At 44.8% G+C, this 22,133-nt stretch overlaps 1 protein-coding gene across 6 annotated transcripts in view; it reads left to right on the forward strand.

Annotated features, from left to right (window-relative positions):
• The first annotated feature begins 2,699 nt into the window (after positions 1-2,699).
• LOC115457521 (C-type lectin domain family 2 member L-like) overlaps positions 2,700-22,133 on the forward strand; it is a 47,428-nt gene continuing 27,994 nt past the window's right edge. For 2 of the 6 annotated variants that reach the window (XM_030186979.1, XM_030186981.1), the window contains exons 1-2: positions 2,701-3,049; positions 11,379-11,486. In XM_030186979.1, coding sequence (XP_030042839.1) covers positions 2,896-3,049; positions 11,379-11,486 — 262 coding nt within the window. In that variant the 5' untranslated portion in view covers positions 2,701-2,895. Of the gene's footprint in view, positions 3,050-11,378; positions 11,487-13,660; positions 13,688-22,133 lie in introns of all 6 variants that reach the window. The other 4 variants (XM_030186978.1, XM_030186980.1, XM_030186982.1 and 1 more) reach the window with 4 other exon arrangements.

The following is a 22,133-nucleotide window of genomic DNA, read 5'->3' on the forward strand; positions in this document are numbered from 1 at the left end:
CAGCTCCACCCCCGACGTCAACCACGTCACCGCGGGGCGAAAAACCACAGCCGGCGAAGAAAAAACCCCCGCCCAACCGAAATCGAAGCCGCCCAAAAAACCGCAACCCGCAGCGGTCAAAACTTTCCCGCAGCGGGTTGCGGAAACCCCCCAATTGGGCAGGAAAACCGCCCACCTGGCAACTTTGGCACTGGCCACAAGGGAACTCTGGGACAACTCAGAAAATTTTCTTTATTTTATTAACCCCTTGGGTTACAGTAGGACCAAGGAGGGCCCACTTTGGCTCAGGGGACTGTAGTATGTGAGAATGGGGTGGCAACTGCAATGGCGGGGTGGGGCTGTAATGTGTGGGAGGGCGTCGGTGGTGCAGCAGTGGGGCAGCAGGCAGTGGCCAGGGGCCCCAAATATCTTTACTGCCTGGGGGCCCCAATCACTGTCAGTCCACCCCTTTTAAAAGCAGAGATGAAAAGACAAGACAGCAGGGAAAGATAAAGAATTTTGTTTGGTTTAATGGTTGCAGCTATTTTAGAGGTCAGGGTATTACCAAGGGATTAGGGTATGAAGGATGGACTTCAAAGTGGAGTGGAGGAGTGGCCTAGTGGTTAGGGTGATGGACTTTGGTCCTGAGGAGCTGAGTTCAATTCCCACTTCAGGCATTTCTCCTCACTCCCCTCCCCTCCATGTGCATCTACTTCTTCTGTCTTCCCTCCCCTCCATCCATGCCCAGCATTTCTCCTCTCTCCCTTCCACTCCGTCCATGTGCATCTCCTTCCTTTGTCTTTCCTTCCCTCAGTCCACCCCTTTTAAAAGCATTCCATAACTGCGTGCTCATGTACGAGAAGGTAGTGGCATGCAGGGGCGTATCTGGAATCCGGCGGTAGGGGGAGCCAGAGAGGGGGGGCACATTTTTGCCTCCCTTCCCCCCCCCGCCGCCGCCGCCGCCGCTGCCTCTCTCCACCCCCTCCCCGCCGTCAACCCTCCCCCGTTGCTTACTTTTGCTGGCGGGGGGCCCCAACCCCCGCCAGCCGAGGTCCAACCCGCAATCTCCATATTCCGTCTTCCTCCGTGGCCATGTGCTTCAAGGAAGTAACGCTGCAGTGCTGATTGGTTGAATCCAGTTCGGCGTCTGACGTCGCTGCGACGTCAGACGCCGAACTGGATTCAACCAATCAGCACTGCAGCGTTACTTCCTTGAAGCACATGGCCACGGAGGAAGACGGAATATGGAGATTGCGGGTCGGACCTCGGCTGGCGGGGGTTGGGGCCCCCTGCCAGCAAAAGTAAGCAACGGGGGAGGGTTGACGGCGGGGAGGGGGGCCAGGGCGAAATCTGCGGGGGCCCAGGCCCCTGTGGCCCCACGCAGATACGCCCCTGGTGGCATGCATCAGTTTGTACTTCAGTCCTTTGCAGCTGGGATAGTGCAGGTTAAGAAATTTGCGAGATGATCTTGTGGCATTTCTGGGTGGTAGGTCCACGAGGTTTAGCATGTAGATTGGGGCATCTGCATGAATGATTTTGTGTACAATTATGCAGATCTTGAACGCAATGCATTCCTTCAGTGGAAGCCAGATGCACATTTCCAAAAGCTGACATATTCCAATTAATAAATTCTGAATAAAAAAATGTTTTCTACCTTTGCTGTCTAAGCATTTAGTTTTTCTATTAGCTTTGGTCCCAGTGTCTTCTGTTTTATGCAGTGTCTTCTTTCCATTTGATATTTTTTCTCTCACCATGTCCACCATCCTTCTGTGTCCTTATGCGTCCTGTCTACCATTTGTAGCCCTGTCCCTATCCTTTCTCCAGTTTCAACATCTGCCCTCAAATTGTTCCAGTCCAGCCCTTAAATTCAGCAATTTGCCCTCCATCCATATCCAGCATTTCTCCTCACTCCTCTCCCCTCCATGTGCATCTACTTCTTCTGTCTTCCCTCCCCTCCATCCATGCCCAGCATTTCTCCTCTCTCCCTTCCACTCCGTCCATGTGCATCTCCTTCCTTTGTCTTTCCTTCCCTCCATCGCTCAGTTCACCCCTTTTAAAAGCAGAGATGAAAAGACAAGACAGCAGGGAAAGATAAAGAATTTTGTTTGGTTTAATGGTTGCAGCTGTTTTAGAGGTCAGGGAATTACCAAGGGATTAGGGTATGAAGGATGGACTTCAAAGTGGAGTGGAGGAGTGGCCTAGTGGTTAGGGTGGTGGACTTTGGTCCTGAGGAACTGAGTTCAATTCCCATTTCAGGCACAGGCAGCTCCTTGTGACTCTGGGCAAGTCACTTAACCCTCCATTGCCCCATGTAAGCTGCATTGACCCTGCCATGAGTGGGAAAGTGTGGGGTACAAATGTAACAAAAACAAAGGAAGATGAATAATGCCAAAAGCAGGGAAGTGAGTTCACTGGGAAAATCAGGATTGGAACAGCTGAAGGAGGGAACAATCCAAGTGTAGCAGTTGGAAAATAGGCAGAAAGAGAAAATATTGTTTACTTTTATTTTCAGATCCTTTCCCGTTCCCCCTACACACATACACACACTCCTGCACATTCAGGCAGAGCAGGCTCTGAATAAAGAGGTGCAGGACTTAAGATAAGCATAGTTCAGGGTGCCTGAAAAGATAGATAGGCAAGCACGTACACATTACTGGAGATATAATATTTTTTTTTTTCATTTTGAGGGTGTGGCTTCTCTAAAAAGCGCGGGAGAAAAGGAGGTTAAAGATCATTCAGCATTCTTCTGTTCAGTTGATTCCAAACAAAGGCAGCGAACTAAGCTGGAGAAAACCTTTTACTGCAGCAAAGAATCAGGATCTGGAGTCACTGCTGAAACAGGGGTATGATACAAAGCAAGAGACGCTGAGAACAGAAAGAGAGGAAGAGATGAATTTCCAACAGCCACAGAAGTGAATGCAAGATCCCATGCAAATTCCTACCATGCAGCAGCCAGAGAATGTCCTGGGAATGGCTCCAGAATGCAGGGGCTTGTCAGAGACTTCAGGAGGAGCCAGGGAGGAAGGCAGCAATACCAGAACTGGGGCCAGAAGGAATTGTGTTTTATGTGGTAAGAACTGTTCAGGCTGCCTGTCTCTACCTGCTGTCACCCGCAGCTTCCCTGTTCTTCACCTTTACTTATTCACCTGATAATTTAATTGCAAACTTAACATGCTTGAAATTAGATTTCTTTCTAAAGAAAAAGATCTCCCTCTCCCTAACAACAAACCTGTAACCATAGTGCTTGGACCTTAACCCCCCCCCCCCCCCCCCCCCCCCCCCCCGCGCTTTGAGAACAGAAAGAGAGCAAGAATTGCATTTCCAACAACCACATGTAGAGCTCAGTTTTGTCTCAGGCAGAAGTGGACTAGATACAGAAGTTAATACTCTGCAGGGTCTGATACAAATTTCTGTGATTCAGGAGCCAGAGGATGTCCTTGGAATAGAATGCTGTAGAATGCAAGGGCTTATCAGAGACTTCAGGAGGGGTTTTAAGATTAAAGAAAGTGATCACAACTAGTTTGTCTCTTCAAAGACTGAGGGGACTGATATAGAAAGCTTGCTGTAGAGCTATGCTAAATGCAAAGGTTTTTAATGTTGTTTGATTATTTCATCAGGGTGCTAATTACTACTGTATTAAGAAGTATGAACAGTCATTCAAAACAGCAAACATCAACTAGTAATATGCATAGGCGGTCGGTGGCCCAACTGTTTGGGGAGACTAGGGGGCGGGGTTAGGTGTGGGGCCAGGGGTGGAACTTACCTCCATAACTGTCTGACAACACACAGTAAAAATAAAATAGTCACAATTAACACCTTTTATTAAATTTGGATATTAGATATGTATCATATGTCAAAGAACAAAGTGGTTGCTCAAAGCATATACTAACCACAATTGCTCATCTGCAAAACACTATGCACAACTTTGTGCAAAAAAACACTCAGAACCTTACTTTACCATAAATATTACACTGGGCAGACCCTAATACACCAATATACCACCCATACGGAAAATGCAGACCATCAACGATATGAAACAAGGGATCATAATATCACAATTCTCATGTAGAGCCACAAAACACCCTTTTAGGTGGATAGTGTTCACAATTAGTTCCTTTTATTAACGACCATATGTAGATCCTTCAAGAGGTAGTGTGTCATGATTTAGGCTCTACACCCTTTCTGCTGTTTTGGTTCCACCTCAGTAAGGCCAACACACAATCTCTCCACTGCAAAACTCTATACACAAACTTGTGCAAAAACACACTCATAACCTTACCAAACCATAACAGCACTAAGTCCAAGGGCAGGGCGAGCTACAACCTTATGCGTGGAAAGGCAGCACTATAATTACACCGGGCTCTAAAACACCAGTACAAAACCTAGTGAAACAAAAAAAACAAAACAAAAAGGGCTGCAAATATTACACACTAGCAGAATACTGTATCTTTATCACACATGAAAAACACATGACACAACATATATGAAGGCAAAATACTGAACTGGAAAGTTACCTCAAGAAGTCAGACTCAGCATGCAGCAATACTAGAAAAATTATTATTATTATTATTTATTACATTGTATCCCACATTCCCCCACCTATTTGCAGGCTCAATGTGGCTTACATAGATTTGTTGACATTGTCATATCAGGATATCAGATACAGTTAGTAGTGTGTAGCGATCAAGAAGGGAAGAGGGAAGAAGGGAGGGAGTGAATTGGATAGCTGTGTAAGGTAAGCTTTCATAGTTGAGAGGGTTGTGAGTTAATGAGGTTGTGGGTGCTCATTGTAGGCCTTGTTGAAGAGGAAAGTTTTCAGCAATTTTCGAAAGATAGTTGTTTCGTTGATTGCTTTCAAGTCTGTGGGTAATGCATTCCATAACTGCGTGCTCATGTACGAGAAGGTAGTGGCATGCATCAGTTTGTACTTCAGTCCTTTGCAGCTTGGATAGTGCAGGTTAAGAAATTTGCGAGATGATCTTGTGGCGTTTCTGGGCGGTAGGTCCACGAGGTTTAACATGTAGATTGGGGCATCTGCATGAATGATTTTGTGTACAATTGTGCAGATCTTGAACGCAATGCGTTCCTTCAGTGGAAGCCAGATGCACATTTCCAAAAGCTGACATATTCCAATTAATGAATTCTGAATAAAAAAAATGTTTTCTACCTTTGCTGTCTGAGCATTTAGTTTTTCTATTAGCTTTGGTCCCAGTGTCTTCTGTTTTATGCAGTGTCTTCTTTTCATTTGATATTTTTTCTCTCACCATGTCCACCATCCTTCTGTGTCCTTATGCATCCTGTCTACCATTTGTAGCCCAGTCCCTATCCTTTCTCCAGTTTCAACATCTGCCCTCAAAGTGTTCCAATCCAGCCCTTAAATTCAGCAATTTGCCCTCCATCTATATCCAGCATTTCTCCTCACTCCCCTCCCCTCCATGTGCATCTACTTCTTCTGTCTTCCCTCTCCTCCATCCATGTCCAGCATTTCTCCTCTCCCCTCCATCCATGTGCATCTCCTTCCTGACTTCCCTCCCCTCCATCCATTCATCCATGTCCAACAACTCTCCATTCTCCCCTGCCCTCTCCTCCATCCATCCATGTCCAGCAATTCTCCTCTCTCCCCATCCCTCCCCTCCTCTCCTGTCCAGCAATCTCTTCTCTCCCCCTGCCCTCCCCTCCATCCATCCGTCCAGCAATTCTCCTCTCTCCCCTGCCCTCCCCTCCATCCATCCATGGCCAGCAATTCTCCTCTCCCCTGCCCTCCCCTTCTCTCCAGCGATCTCTTCTCTCCCACTTCCCTTCCCTTCCCTCCCCTCCTCTCCTCTCCAGTGATCTCTTCTCTCCCCCTGCCCTCCACTTCTCTCCCCCTGTCCAGCGATCTGTTCTCTCCCCTTCTCTCCATGTTCAGTGATCTGTTCTCTCCCCATCCCCTCCCATCCATGTCCAGCAATTCTCCCTGCCCTCCGTCAGCTCCCCGACAGCCCTCCTCTCCGTTCCTTTCTTCCCCCCTCCCCACGCGTTTAACCCTTTTACTCTCCTTGGCAGCGACGTCAGTGAATTAAAAGGCACTGCAGGCTCGCCTCCAGCTTCTCCCTTTCCTCTTCACACAGTGTCCCGCCCTCGCGGAAACAGGAAATGCATCATCGCAGAAGGCGGGACACTGTGTGAAGAGGGAATGAAGAAGCTGGAGGCGAGCCTACAGTGTCTTTTTCTTCACTGACGTCGCTCCCACAGAACGTAACAGGGTAAAACACACGCACGCGGGGGGGGGGGGGGGCTGCCGGTTGGGGAGCTGAGAGTGGAAAGGAAGGAGGGAGAGCTGCCTGGCTGCAGCGCTGCATTTGTGAGGGCAGCAGCAGCAGCCAGAGGAAGGCCATGATTGGGCTCTCCCCAAGCCTCCTATACGGGGCACCTATGGTAATATGCATTTGTTTGCTCAAATATCTCTCTTCCTGTCAGTCTATGAGTGGGGACATTTAAAAACAAAGCTGCCAGCCAGATTCTACAACCCCTACCTCCCCAAACACCTCAAAATTATCCCTAATGGTCTAATGGACCCCCCCACCATGGACCCACCCAGCCCCACAGATAGTTGAACCAGCCCTCACCTCTCCCCCACCCAAGCCCCACAAATGACCCTGATGTCTAGTAAGTCCCCTCTCTCCTAGTGCCCCTTCCAGTTCCAGAGATATAGCATGACTGCTGACCACCACAAACTATCCTGGTGTGTCTAGAGGGCTCTTTCCCTCCCTCAGACCCCACAGATAATAAAAGCATCCCAAGCCACCTGACCCCCATAAATGACTCTGGTGTTTAGTGGGCCTTTCCCTTCCTTTGGATTCCCCAATGACTAAAAATGATCCTGATATCCCATGCAACCCCCCCCCCCCCCCCCCACCAACTCAATATACTTAATGGCTACCCACAAATGTTCTTGGTGTCTAGTAGGCTCCACCTCTGAGACGCCCTAAAACCCCCAAGCCTCATCCCATGTAACTTTTCAATGGAAGGCAGGAGTGATGCCCATTGGTTCCTACCTCCTTAACAAATGGCTACACCTGATCCTGTGTGAAGCATCCTGGAAATGCATCACACAGGGTCAGTGTTCCAAATAAAGGAATCATTGCCTTATTTGGCAGATCAAGGCACCAATTCAAATTTTCGATCAGTCGTCCAATGTTGTGGAATCAGTTACCATCTAATTTGAAATATATTACAGAACTTTGTTTAAGAAGAATTTGAAAACACATGTTTATTCAAGCTTTTTTGTTTTGCGTTGTTATTTATGGTTTAAGCCTCTATTTTTTTTGCTATCTGTTTTTTTGTTTTGTTTTCTTTTTGTTCTACTTTTATGTAACCAGCCTAGTAAAAGGTGGGCTAGAAATGTTTTAAATAAATGAATTTGGCAGAATGACCCCATGTGGTACATCTGGGATGCAGTGAGCGGGATCAAGTACCTCAAAATTCTTTCGAGATGGCAATACAGAGGCAAGAGTTAGTGGGCATTGCTCCTGCCTTCCACTGGAAAGGCATGTGGGGAGTAGGCTGGGGAGGAGGGTCTGAGGGTCTCAAAAATGGAGCCCACTAGATACTAGGGCCTTTTGTGTGGGTCAGGGGTGGGAGGTGTATCTATTATCTATAGGGTCAGCAGGAGGTGGGGAGCGCAAGCCTACTAGACACCAATTTCATTTTACAGTGGTCGGGGTAGAGGTGGGGGTGGAGATGCCGTCTATACCTGTGGGATTGACATGCATTCCTTAATGAAGCACATCTGACGCCATTAAAACCCTTGTGTTGCTGTCAGCCTCTCAGTCTTCTGCACACTCCTCTCTGTATCAGCATGGAAGAGCTAATTAACCTTTGGCATGTGCTGTCTAACCCAAGGCTTTGCATAGTGTTAGCTTGTGTGCAAAACCTCTTTTCACATTGTTGCCCATAAAATTGTGTGCACTGTACTGCATTGACCCCCTGGGAGCAGAAAGAGAGCTCTTTACCAGAAATTTAGATGAAAATGATAATACTGGGGACACAAAAGTACTACAGGGGTCCCAAAAGCCAGCATCTATAACTGTTACCTCTATCATATATGATGAATTATCTTGTTTTATTTTTCCTTTTTTATTTATATTCACATAGATGAGGCATGGGGAGATGTGGAGGAGCATAATCAAAAGGGACGCCCAAGTTTTCCTGGGGACGTCCTCGCAGGATGTCTCCAGCAAGGGGCGGGGAAACCCGTATTATCGAAACAAGATGGGCGTCCATCTTTCATTTCGATAATACAGTCGTGGACGCCCAAATCAGCAAATTTAGGTCGACCTTAGAAATGGTCATCCCCAGGACTTGGTCGTTTCTGATTTTCAGCAAAAATTTAAAGCGAGGACGCCCATATCAGAAATGACCAAATCCAAGCCATTTGGTCATGGGAGGAGCCAGCATTCATAGTGCACTGGTCCAGCATTCGTAGTGCACTGGTCCCACTAACTGAACGGAAAAAGCCCCTCCCTTACCGATCCCTTAGCGATTCGGAAAGGAATGGGCATGCATGAAGGAAATTGCAAATGAGCAGTGAGCAGCTCATTTGCACACAATTTCCTTCCTAAGGAGGGGAAGCCAATGCAGAACAACGAAGCATTATGCGTGACTGCTCTGTGCATGCCAAAGACGGCTTCATACATGTAGACAAGCTGCGTGTATAATAGCCATCTACAACCTTAGAAAAACACAAGTCTAGGTGAAAATGTCCAAGTGCTCGTCAGGGATGTCTTTTGTTTTTTTAAGAGTATGGTTGCTATGCCTCTGACACCCACTTTATTTATTTGGATTTTGGATCACAAATAGCAGTGGTGGGATTTGAACTGGCCATCTCTGGATAGCAAGACCAAGGCTCTAACCACTAGGCCACTCCATTCAACTGCCTTGAAATTTGGCCATCCCTGTGTGTGTGTGTTGGGGGGGGGGGGGAGGTCAGTGGAGGACGTCCAAAATGTTTGAAAGAAGGGAAATGGGACTTGATATACCACCTTTTTGTGGTTTTTGCAACTACATTCAAAGTGGTTTACATAGTATATTCAGGTACTTATTTGTACCTGGGGCAATGGAAGTTTAAGTGACTTGCCCAAAGTCACAAGGAGCTACAGTGGGAACTGAACTCAGTTCCCCAGGATCAAAGCCCACTGCACTAACCACTAGGCCACTCCAAAGAAGGACGTCCACGCCTTTGTTATGTCTCCGCTGACACACACATACCTCCCCCCCAAGGACCTGCATATTGCCCCCCCCCCCCACACAGGGACCGGCATACTGCCCCCCCCCCCACACACACACACACACAGGGACGGCCAAACTTCAAGGCAGTAGAGTAGAGTGGAGGAGTGGCCTAGTGGTTAGAAAACTGATCTTGCAATCCAGAGGTAGCCAGTTCAAATTCCACCACTGCTACTTGTGATCCAAAATCCAAATAAAGGGGGTGTCAGAGGCATAGCAAAGGCATGGACGTTCTTCTCACAGAAACATCCACATTTTGGATGTCCTCAACTGCCATCACAGGGATGGATATCTTCAAACGTTGCTCTTCTTCAAATCATTCGAGATAACATACACTACAGATTTTTATAGGCTTATCTTTATATATATGAGGTCATCAGATTAGCATGTGTGCTTCCGTTTTGGCTAACTGAGCCATGCAGATTTCAAGGGGAACCACCGCAATCCTCATATTTTTTTTTTCTTTTTTTCAAGTGAATTGAACTTGATCAAAAAAAGAAAAAGATATGAGGTTCGATGAGGATTGCGGTGGTTCCCCTTGAAATCTGCATGGCTCAGTTAGCCAAAACGGAAGCACACATGCTAATCTGATGAACCCATATATATAAAGATAAGCCTATAAAAATCTGTTTTGTATGTTATCTCAAATGATTTGAAGAAGACCAATGTTTGAAGATATTGATTAAAAGCTCCCTTCTTTATACTTAATTATATAAAATGTTTTGTTAACATCCCAGGGATGGAGGCATAGCAAAGAACATCCTTCACCCATACTCTAAAAAAAAAAAAAGACAAATGCTTTTAAAGTTGTTTTTTGAGGGGTGAGAAGTGGTTAGTGACCACTGGGGGAGTCAGGGGAGGTCATCCCCAATTCCCTCCAGTGGTCATCTGGTCATTTAGGGCACATTTTTGTGGCTTGGTCGTGAAAAAAAAAAAGGATCAAGTAAAGTCGGCCAAGTGTTCGTCAGGGATGCCCTTCTTTTTTCCATTATCGCTTGAGGACACCCATCTGTTACGCACGTCCCAGTCCCGCCTTCGCTACGCCTCCGGCACATCCCCGGGAACTTTGGTCGGGGACGCCCAAATCTCAACATTTAGGTCGACCTTAGAGATGGTTGACCTAAATGTTGAGATCGCCGGCCTTAGAGATGGGCAACCTCGGTTTTCGCCGATAATGGAAACCGAGGACGCCCATCTCAAAAACGACCAAATCCAAGCCATTTGGTTGTGGGAGGAGCCAGCATTCGTAGTGCACTGGTCCCCCTTACATGCCAGGACACCAACCGGGCACCCTATGGGGCACTGCAGTGGACTTCAGAAATTGCTCCCAAGTCCTTAGCTCCCTTTCCTTGTGTGCTGAGCCCCCCAAAAACCCCCAAAACCCACTCCCCACAACTGTACACCACTACCATAGCCCTTATGGATGAAGGGGGGCACCTACATGTGGGTACAGTGGGTTTGGGGGGGGGGGGTTGGAGGGCTCAACATTTACCACCACAAGTGTAAAAGGTGGGGGGATGGGCCTGGGTCCGCCTGCCTGAAGTACACTGCACCCACTAAAAACTGCTTCAGGGACCTGTATACTACTGTGATGGAGCTGGGTATGACATGTGAGGCTGGCATAGAGGCTGGGAAAAAAAATTAATTTTTTCTTGGGTGGGAGGGGGTTGGTGACCACTGGGGGAGTAAGGGGAGGTCATCCCCAATTCCCTCCGGTGGTCATCTGGTCAGTTCGGGCACCTTTTCGAGGCTTGGTCGTGAAAAAAAATGGACCAAGTAAAGTCGACCAAATGCTCGTCAGGGATGCCCTTCTTTTTTCCATTATCAGCCGAGGATGCCCATCTGTTAAGCACTCCCCTGTCCTGCCTTTGGTACACTGCCGACACGCCCCCATGAACTTTGGTCGTCCCCGTGACAGAAAGCAGTTGAGGACGCCCAAAATCGGCTTTCGATTATGCCAATTTGGGCGACCGTGCAAGAAGAACGCCCATCTCCCGATTTGGGTCGGAAGATGGGCGCCGTTCTCTTTCGATTATGCCCCTGAAAGTGTCAGTAGTCAGAGCTACAGTTGAATCATAACTGATGATCTTTTCACTTAAAATAGTAATTTTTTTTCATTGCAATTTTCACAGGACTTGAGTGGGCTAAAATTATGGAATTGCCCCGGTGGGCAGTAGCTATTACCCTGCTGGTCTTCTGTGTCATTACAGTACTTGTGGCAGCCGTGGCAGCCAGTTTAGGTGAGATATTAATTTGCTTGAATGTAACGTTAGATGTCTCCAATCCTTTAGCAGATATGAAACTCCTGGAGTGTGAATAATCATTGATTGCTCTATGTGAGAAGTGTCCTCCGGAATGTGCATTTTTATCTGGGTTCTGAGCAAGCATTTTGGGCAGTGTTTTTAGAGTGAGGGAGGAAATAAACACACCTACCAGAACATCTTTGAAAAGCTCTTGCCGCCATTACCGTCTTTGGACTCCTGCACAAATGGGCAAACACAAAGCACTAAATGAACCCTGGACTTATCAAGTGCATAAAATTCACCATGAAAATGTTGCAAACCACACTTCTTATGGAGTACAATGACAGAAAGACCTTCATTCCTAATATCAAAACCCAGAGAGGAATATTTCACTGCAAGTTCCGTGTCAATTTCCAAGAGAAATTCCCTATTTAAAGAGGAGCATTTTCAATATGACGTTTCAATCCAACTTTGGACATTTATAATCAAAGCATCCAAATTTCAAGTGGTGAATACAGTAATTTTCAAAACAGAAACAATGTTTATCTTTTTGTATTTAAAATGGCCATTTGCTAGATGATTTTGTGCTCAGTGCATCCATCTTTATAGTCCATTTTGGAAAAAAAAAAACATCCAAGTGAAAAATGCACAAAATCAAGCCATTGAGATGTAGACTGGCCACACAGATATCCCGGAAAAGCAGTAGGACACCCTAGGGAGGAATGCAGTGGACTTCACATAAAATGTTCCAAGTATTCATCTCATTGTTACTCCCTTATATTGTACGAGGACCCCTGCATAACCCACCAAAAACCTTCTGTACCCAACTGCACACCACTACAATAGCCCTTATGCCTGCAGGTGTCACCAATATGTGGGTACAGTAGGTTCCTGGTGGGTTAGTACAGTTAGTAACAGTTACAGTGGGATATGGCCCTGGGTCCCCTTCTCTACAGTGCACTGCACCGACCATTAGACTACTCCAGGGACCTAGGACTGACCATAACATCTGAAGTGGTCAAAGAGGCTGGTGTGTACTATTTCACTTACATTTTATGGGGTGTGACCACTGAGGGAGTAAGGGAGTCATGTCTTAATCTTTCCAGTGGTCATCTGGTCATTTAGGACAACATTTTCTGAATTAGTAGTGATAAAACAGGTCTGGACCAAAATAGCTGTAGCCCCTGACATTTATTTTTTCCATTATGGCAGAAAAACATCCAAGTGTTAGGAATGCCCAAATCCTGCCCTCAACATGTCCCCTTGTGATTTGGATGCACTGCTGACAAACTACATACCAAAACATTTTTAAAAAGGGGTTTCAAAAATAGCAATTTGAACATTTTTGCAAGCAAAATGACCATTTCCTGTTCCCAACAAGACTTGCGCCTGCTAAAACCTGGTGTAACCTCAGTATTCTATAACACTGTGCCTAAATATTGGGAATGCCCTTGACCCGCCCATGTCCCTCACAAGGCCATGCCCCCTTTTAGGCTATACATGAAACCCTTTGGGTGTGCAGTGTTATAGAATACTGCATTGGCAGATGCACATGTAAACCCAAATTAATGCCTATTGCCAACTAACTCAAATTATTGCCAATAATTAGCTGTTAACATCCAATTGTCTAATTAGTTTACATGCACATCTGGGCTAATCCCCCAAATGTAGGTGCCCAACTTTGGATAACCTCTATAGCATCCAGGGGTATCTGGGTAAGTGCCACTGAAAAATCTGCATTAGACCTGGTGAGTGGGAGTTATCCATGTAGTAGCCATGGCTACCCAAATAACTTCTCCTGATACTGCTCCACACAGTCTCCTCCTCCCACTGTTCCTCTCAGTTAGCCCCTCTGTGCTATGCTATTATTACAACTTTTATTCGCCGTTGGCTTGCTATTCCTCCATCCCTTCTCCTTTGGATTGCTCCCTCTATGACTCTCATCTGTTCGGAGCTCCTTTAGTTTACTGTAAGCCACCTCAGCACTGGTTCTGGCTTAGGTGGTATATCAAACCCAGTGTATGTATAAATAAATAAATAAAATTGTCTGTTAATTATGACAATCCTGCTCAATGCATGAAACTGTAAAACCTTAATGAGCAGTATTTCCTAGTCGAATCGTGGTTCATATTTTCAACTCCTGTTTTTTTTTTTTTTTAATGTCACTGCAGCTTCCAAGCACTGTACAAGCAGCACTGGTAAGTAGAAAGAAGGGTTGGGAAAAAAAATCTAATCTTAAAAGAAGACATCAGAGGGGGAAGTGACGTCACCGAGCCAAGATGGCTGCTTGAGTGAAGAGCTCCAGCTGCCCCAGAGCAAAACCATCAACCGAGAGCATTTAAAGTGGCGAAAACGGGATATCAGCAATAGTGAATAAACTAGGAAGTAAGAAGGCACAGAATGAGCGTGAATTCCCGAACATCGAAAACAGCACTAGCGGGATTCGCTTATACGGGGCCTAGCGCATCGACGCCGCACACTGAAGTGGCGCGCAAAAACCCGGTGATGGAGCAGGCCAAGCAAACTCAAATGGCGCAACCAGCGGAGTTGGGATCCCAGTTGCTTTTCACCCAGGAGACTGAACAATCCTCGGACAGAGACCCCCTAATAGAGATTCGAAAATGGCTGAAAGAAATAACGGGAGAACTGAAAGCGATGCACACTGACTTGAATACTCTAGGGGCGGATCTCAGAGGAGAAATCGGCGCGCTGGGAATCCGAGTCACGGAAACAGAAGAACGGCTAGAAGAACAAATGGAAATATTGCATTCGATCAATGAGCAGGCGGGAGAAGATAAACAAAACTTACAACAATTATGGGATAAAGTGGAGGACATTGAAAACCGGAGCAGGCGCCACAACCTGAGATTTCGGGGCATACCGGAAACCCCAACATACACTGACTGTGAGAGGACTATACAACAAATAGCAAGTGCACTGCTGAAAGAAATGCAAATCGATAAAGAGCCATCAGAGATTGCATTAGAGCAGGCACATAGAGCGCTGGGGGCGCCTCGAAATAATAAACCCAGAGATTTGGTAGCATGCTTTGTGGATTACAAATTGAAAGAAAACTTGCTAAAAGCATCGCGAGACCATCCTGAATTTCGATGGGACACACATCGAGTAGGAATATACCAAGATCTTGCACTAACCACGCTCCAACGACGTGCAGAATGGCGTCCGGTGACGCAATACCTACGAGAGCAGAATATACAATATCGATGGAGTCACCCATTCGCATTGCGCTTTTATAAGGATGGCAAACTCCACCAAATCCGACAAGCAACAGATGCAGCGACGATATTCCTGGAGAAAGAGCTACCAAATTTAGCAGCAGCTGCAAGGCAAGTGGGAACACAACGCCAGGCTAAACCCAGATGGCAGCGAGTAGCAACTGGTAAAGGGAGACTCCAAAGACAACAATCAGACGCTGCCCTGAGGCGGGGAGGCACCCCAGTGATGGGAAATACTTGATGGGGATTCGCCCTCATATCAGAAAGAACACTGAAAAACGTCATAAATCAGACTGAATGTCAGATGAGTACAATGTTGGTTTAGCTGATATAAACGATGTAAACATGTGTAGACAATAATAACTGTTGATGAGGTTTACTCTAAGATTGAATTAAGAAAGTTAATGCAAGGTGGAAGCTCTGGGGCACGGGATTGAAACAGACCCCTATTACACACCTATCCGAAATATGGAAGGTGCATTTTGGTTGAAGGGGAGGGAACAAGGGAGGGGGGAGGGATATGACAACGAGCTAAGAAGGGACACACGAGTAAGTTGCCTGGTAAAACAGCAAAGGAGGAGTATGAGTTTGCACTATAACATACACAGATGGGGGCACTCACTTTATTAACACTTAATACAAAAGGCCTAAATTCCCCAGCAAAGCGGCAACTATTATTCAAAGAGGCACGGAGATTGGAGGCAGATATCATTTTTGCACAAGAGACACACTTATTACCAAGCCATGAACGAGTATGTAAACATAATCATTACACGGAGATCTATTTTGCATCTAATCATTTAGAGAAAAAAAAGGGGGGGTATTGATTGCATTGAATAATAAACATCCCTGGCGGGTACAACATATAGTAAGGGATAAGGGAGGACGCTATATAATATTAAATGTACAAATGGGCAGCGAAACCTTCACCCTGGTGAACATATATGCCCCAAATGAGAAGCAAGGAAACTTCTATGTGACACTCTCAGATAGATTGGGACACTATATAGACGGGGAGCTGCTGATTGGGGGGGATTTCAATTTAACATTAAATCCACAGATGGACAATACAACACAAGGGATTAGATATGCTCGGGCGGATAGAGCAAAGCTCCATAAGTTCTTGAGTACCTGGCAAATGATAGATTTATGGCGACACTATTACCCAGTCAATCGCGAATATACATACTATTCGGCTGTACATGGATCACACTCACGAATAGACTTATGTTTGGGGGGACAATCTTTGCTTCAACGGGTACAGCACATACAAATACAGAATAGGACATGGTCTGATCATGCACCGCTAACCTTAAAAGTAGAATGTACAGCAGCTAATATTAGACGTCCGCCATGGCGAATGGATGATAGTTTGCTAGCTGACCCGACTATTAGGCAGACCATAGAAGAAGAGATAAAGGAATTTGTTATAAATAATGATACGGATAAGGTAGATTACTTGATTTTATGGGAGAGCTTAAAAACAGTCATACGCGGACAGATCATATCTCTACAGATATATAGAAATAGGAAAAAAAAAGAAAAAATGCAACAATTGCATGAGGACCTAGCTAAACTACAGCAGGAGACTACTAATCAGCAACAACAGCAAATTTTAGAAAGACAGGGACACCAAATCCGGATGGAGCTTAGAGAGCTGCAGTTAGCAGAGGTGGCAGAACACCTTCAAAAGGTGAATCAGCAATATTTTGAATTTGGAAATAAAGCCTCAAGATTGCTAGCACATAAATTAAAGAATAATAGAACCAAGAATTATATACAGGTGATAGAGGAGAATGTAGGACAACGAGTAGATACAACTGAAGAGATCAGCAAAGTGTTTAAGCACTTCTATGAACAATTGAATGCGGAAGACACAAATCCAAGTAGGCAGAGCATAGGGGATTACTTGAAAGAGATAGAGCTTCCACAAATAGTATCCTCAGACAATGATAAGCTCTCCAGGCCCATCACAGTAGATGAAGTATATTGGGCTATTAAACAACTTCCTAACGGGAAGGCACCCGGGCCTGATGGATACACTAATAAATGTTATAAAAGCTTTGGAAAAATCCTGGCACCCCTACTGGCTAGAGCAATTAATGAAATTGAACACAAGAACTTACCTTACTCGTGGAGGTTGGCCCACATAAGTGTCATTTTGAAACCGGGGAAGGATCCGAAGCGTTGTGGAACCTATCGGCCAATATCATTGCTAGATACGGATTATAAAATATTGACTAAGATACTTACTAGGCGATTGCAGGCCTATATGCCTCAATTGATTGGTGATGATCAGACAGGATTTATAGAGGGTAGGCAAACCTTTGATAACATCAGAAGAGCCATACATATCATAGAAGAAGTTAATAGCACACAACAACCAACACTCCTTCTCTCCTTGGACGCAGAGAAGGCATTCGATAGAGTGCATTGGCCTTATATGTTTGAGGTACTCAAGAAAATAGGAATATCTGGCCGATTTATAACTTGGTTACAACGCTTATATGATCAGCCTCTAGCGGTGCTGAGTATCAATGGAGAACGGTCAGATATATTCCATCTAGAAAGGGGGACACGACAGGGATGTGCCCTGTCGCCATTATTATTTGCCTTAACATTGGAACCCCTGGCCCAGATAATTAGATTGCAGCCTAACATACATGGTGTCAAAATAGGACATAGAGAACACAAACTCATGCTATTTGCAGACAATATACTGCTCACAGTGACGGAGCCCCAGCAATCATTGGAAGGTATAGAGCACTGTTTACAACAATTTGGGATAGTCTCGGGCTTCAAGATCAACATGGCCAAGTCTGAACTTATGGGGATACACATGGAGGATGATATCAGACAGATACAAAGGCAGTTCCCCTTTAGTTGGACCACAAAACATCTGAGATATTTGGGAGTTAACCTCACACCTAGGACACAGGACTTATTTAAAGCCAACTTTCCTTCCAAAATGCGGGAGCTCTTCCAGGAACTAGATAGGTGGGAAGGACTCGAACTATCCTGGATGGGGAGGGTGCAAGCTATCAAAATGATGATATTACCTAAACTGTTGTACTTATTCTTAGCACTGCCACTCCCAATACCATACAAATTTTTTAGGCAACTAAAACGTAAAACATTCACATTTATCTGGCGTCATAAGCCACCAAGAGTACAAGCTGAGATGCTTTACATGCCTAAGAGGAAAGGAGGAATGGGAGTACCAAATTTCTTCTACTATTTTCAGGCAGCACAGTTACGGGTGCTAGCGTCTTGGGTCAGGGATGTTAAAAAACCATGGTTACAAATTGAAAAACACTGGGTAGGGCTTAATCAACCAGCTATGCTTCTATGGCTGCCTAGAAAGCGTATACAAGCAATGGCACAACTTCTGCCAGTGGCCTTGCAATTTCCCTTACTAACATGGAGTACAGTCCGACAGTGGTTTTGCCCGAATAGACAATATTATCGTAAAATGTACATACGGGGCGCACCAGATTTTGGATGGGAAGAAGGGGACAAAATCTATAAAGACTGGGAACAGAGAGGACTGAAACACTTAGGGCAACTGTGGGAAGAGGGAACAATGTGCACATATGAGAGAATACAGGAGGAATTTGGTCTCCCGACACACCATATAATGTATTTTGCAAGAATACGAGATTATATCACTAGGAAAGCTAAGAAGGAGTTACAACATGAAGAGACAGAGATAGAACGGGCAATAGGAGGGGGGGATAGTCGGAAGAGCATTACACGACTATATGCAGCCCTGCAGTCATCTAAAAACCCACTTTTACACAATGCACAAAAGTGGGACAAGGACATGGGGATCAATCATGACCACTCACAATGGGAGCGAGCACTAGGCTCACTATTGAGAGGCTCAGTAAGTAGTGCCATGATAGAGAGTGGCTACAAGATATTATATCGCTGGTATTACACACCAGATAGAATAGCAAAGATGAAACCGGGGGTATCCAATCGATGCTGGAGAGGATGTTTAAAGGCGGGAGATATGCTCCATATATGGTGGTTATGCCCAAAAATCAAGATATATTGGGAAGAGATCCATAGAACAATTGAACAAATGTTAGACAGAACCTTCCCATTGACGATAGAACAATGCTTACTACACTTTAGGCCACAGGGGCTGCCGCCATCACTATATCAACTGGCCACCACATTCCTGGTGGCGAGTAAAATAAATGTGGCAGCAGCATGGAGAAATCCAGTGGCCCCGCCAACGATAAAGGTGATACATAAAATGGATTACTTCTACCAGATGTCGAAATTGACAGCGATTCGAAATGGACAAATGAGCCAATTTATCAAGGTATGGGACAAATACAAAACATGGAGAGCACAAACTGGAATAGAGCTTGATGCTCCTCAACTAATTGTGCCTCAGATATGAGGACCAAAGACTATGAGAGAAACATACTCCAGATCGATAGAGACTAATTCTAATTAACCAGGATAACTGTGTTATAATATTGAATAGCAAGGAACTCCTTTCAAAGGAGATAGGGAGGAGGGAGGGGGGAGGGGGAGAACAAGACGGGGTTGCAAGAAAGATAGGTTCTTAGACATCCTGAATGTTAAATGTTAGACTTGATGGCTGTATTATGTTAAATATTTGACTTTTTGATGTTATGCTGTTATACTTCAAGGCATATATAAAATAAAAACAAAATATGGAAAAAAAAAAAAAAAAAGAAGACATCAAATGAGTTAACTGATTTTGAGGGTATGGGCACTAGGATCCGTTTTACATCCTCTTTGGTTTATCTAGTTATTATTATTATTTATTGCATTTGTATCCCACATTTTCCCACCTTTTTGTGGGCTCAGTGTGGCTTACAATATGATATGAATAATGGAAATACAATTAGATTACAACTTGGTCATGGATTACATTGTGCGGAGTTATGCGAGACAATCGAAGTATCGTTGATAAATATAACAATGGAACACAAACCTTGAAACATTGGAAGGAGAAAATGGGAAGCTTAAAGGGCAATATTAAGACACGAAGACATATGGTATACATATTTCTGTGAGTGAAGGTATGAGTGATGTGAGATTACTGGAGATGAGAGTTCAGAAGTGGATGTATGATGCATTAATGAACAGAGAGTGTGGACTTTATGTGTTTTGGTTCTTTCCGTAAATGTTTTCAAAAAGATGGGTCTTCAATAATTTGCGGAAGGAAGCTTGCTCGTAGATCGTTCTTAAGTTGCGCGGCAGTGTATTCCAAAACTGCGTGCTCATGTGAGAAAAGGTTGATGCGTGTAGAGTTTATGTGTGTCTTTGTAGTTTGTCCTATTATTGTTTTGTAATGTAGTCTTTTGGTCTGTTTTATGGTATATTTGTATTTTCTCCGGAGTAATTTCCAGGCGTTTAGTGTTTGTTCATCTCTCTTTTTGTTCCATGCTCGTTCTAGTTTCCTGACTTGTGTTTTAAGTTTTTTCAGCTCTTCGGTGAACCATGGATTTACTTTTTTCCTGTGTGATGTTCTGGTTTGGATTGGGGCGATTTTGTCTAATGTTGTTGTACATAGATCGTCCCATTCTTGGAGGAATTGGATGGTGTCAGCGTTTGTTGACCATTCGTTCTGTTAGATCATAGTAACATAGTAGATGACGGCAGAAAAAGACCTGCATGGTCCATCTAGTCTGCCCAAGATAAACTCATATGTGTATACCTTACCTTGAATTTGTACCTGTCTTTTTCAGGGCACAGACCGTATAAGTCTGCCCAGCAGTATTTCCCGCCTCCCAACCACCAGTCCCGCCTCCCATCACCGGCTCTGGTACAGACCGTATAAGTCTGCCCTCCCCTATCCTAGCCTCCCAACCACCAACCCCTCTTCCCCCCACCTGCTCCGCCACCCAATTTCAGCTAAGCTTCTGAGGATCCATTCCTTCTGCACAGGATGTTGTGGGGTCTATTTTTCCTCTCATTGTATATGTTGTTCGCTCATGTTTATTGATTGTGTTTATGTGTGTTTTTCGCCAGCAGAGAGAGACATTTGCTTTATGGTGGTCTGACCATAATGTAGGTGTCCATCTTGTGTCAGTGAGTATGATGGTTGAGTCCGGTTCGAATTTGTTTGTTATAATATCTAGTGTGTGTCCTTTTTTGTGTGTTGGTTGCGTGTTGGGTGCTTGCAGATCCCAGAGTTTTAGGAATTCTTTGCATTCTCGTGTGCTTGGTGAGGTGTCGTCTTCTAGGTGTAGGTTGATGTCTCCTAGTATAAGGATGTTTGAGGCAGATACGCAGGAGTTCAAGATGAAGTCCATGAGTTGTGTTTGGGAGTCTTGCCATTTTCCTGGTAGCCTGTAGAATAGGATTGTGTTAAGGTGTCCTATTAGGTTTGGATGATTAATTCTTGTCAATGCAATTTCAAGTTGTGGTGAGGTAGATTCACCCGTGATTGTGATGGTGAATTCGGGTTTGTAAATAATAGCTATTCCGCCTCCTCTTTTTTTTCCCCTTTCTTGTCCAGTGGGTGATTTTGTATTCTGGTGGGCATGTTCCTAAGATGGCGGGATCTGTGGGGCTATGGAACCAGGTTTCTGTGATAAATAGAAGGTCTAAATTATCTGTGGTGATCCAGTCTAGTATGTCTACTGAGTTGCTTACTGCTGATCTTGCATTGATGTATCCTAGTTGGATTGAGTGGTATGGTTCCGTGGGGGGGTTCGATGTGTTTATTTTTATTAGTTGTCTGTTTCTTCGGTGGTTGAATTTGTTGTTGTTGTTGTTTTCCTCTTTTTGTCGGTGGTGTTCATAACCGGAGATTAATCCTTTTGGTTGGTTATTGTATCTTTGGTTTGGTGGGTTGTACATAGGATTGGTGCATGTGGGTGAGTTGTTATGGATGTTCTTTAGGGTGGGCATTGTGTGTATGTGAGTGCTATGTGATTTGTGAGTAATGGGGTTGTTGTTATCTGGGTTGTAGGTTGTGTTTGTGTGTAAGAGTAGGGTGAGACAAGGGATGGTTAGGAGTGTTGTGCTGGTATTCATATCTATGTCTAAGGCGCTGTGGCAAACATTCAGCTGGTTTACATTCAAGCGAATCAAAGCTTACATTTGCATTTAAGCTTGGCAGTTCAAAGCGAGGCAAAGTCTACATTTGCATTTGAGCTTGGCTACAATTCAAAGCGAGGTAAAGCTTACAATTGCATTTAAACTTGGCAACAGTTCCTATTGATAATGCTAGTTTATAATCAGAGCAAAGCAAGCCTGTATTTACATTTGGTACAAGCTAGTGGGTGTTACATGTTAATCTACTTATCTTGTTGTACAAGGTAGCTCATTTGTCTGGAGGTCAGAGCAATCTAAATAACTACATTTAAATTAAGCTATTAGCAATGCTAGGACAGCTATTTTCTTACCCTTTTTA

The sequence above is a fragment of the Microcaecilia unicolor genome, chromosome 14, assembly GCF_901765095.1.
Source record: "Microcaecilia unicolor chromosome 14, aMicUni1.1, whole genome shotgun sequence".
NCBI lineage: Eukaryota > Metazoa > Chordata > Amphibia > Gymnophiona > Siphonopidae > Microcaecilia > Microcaecilia unicolor.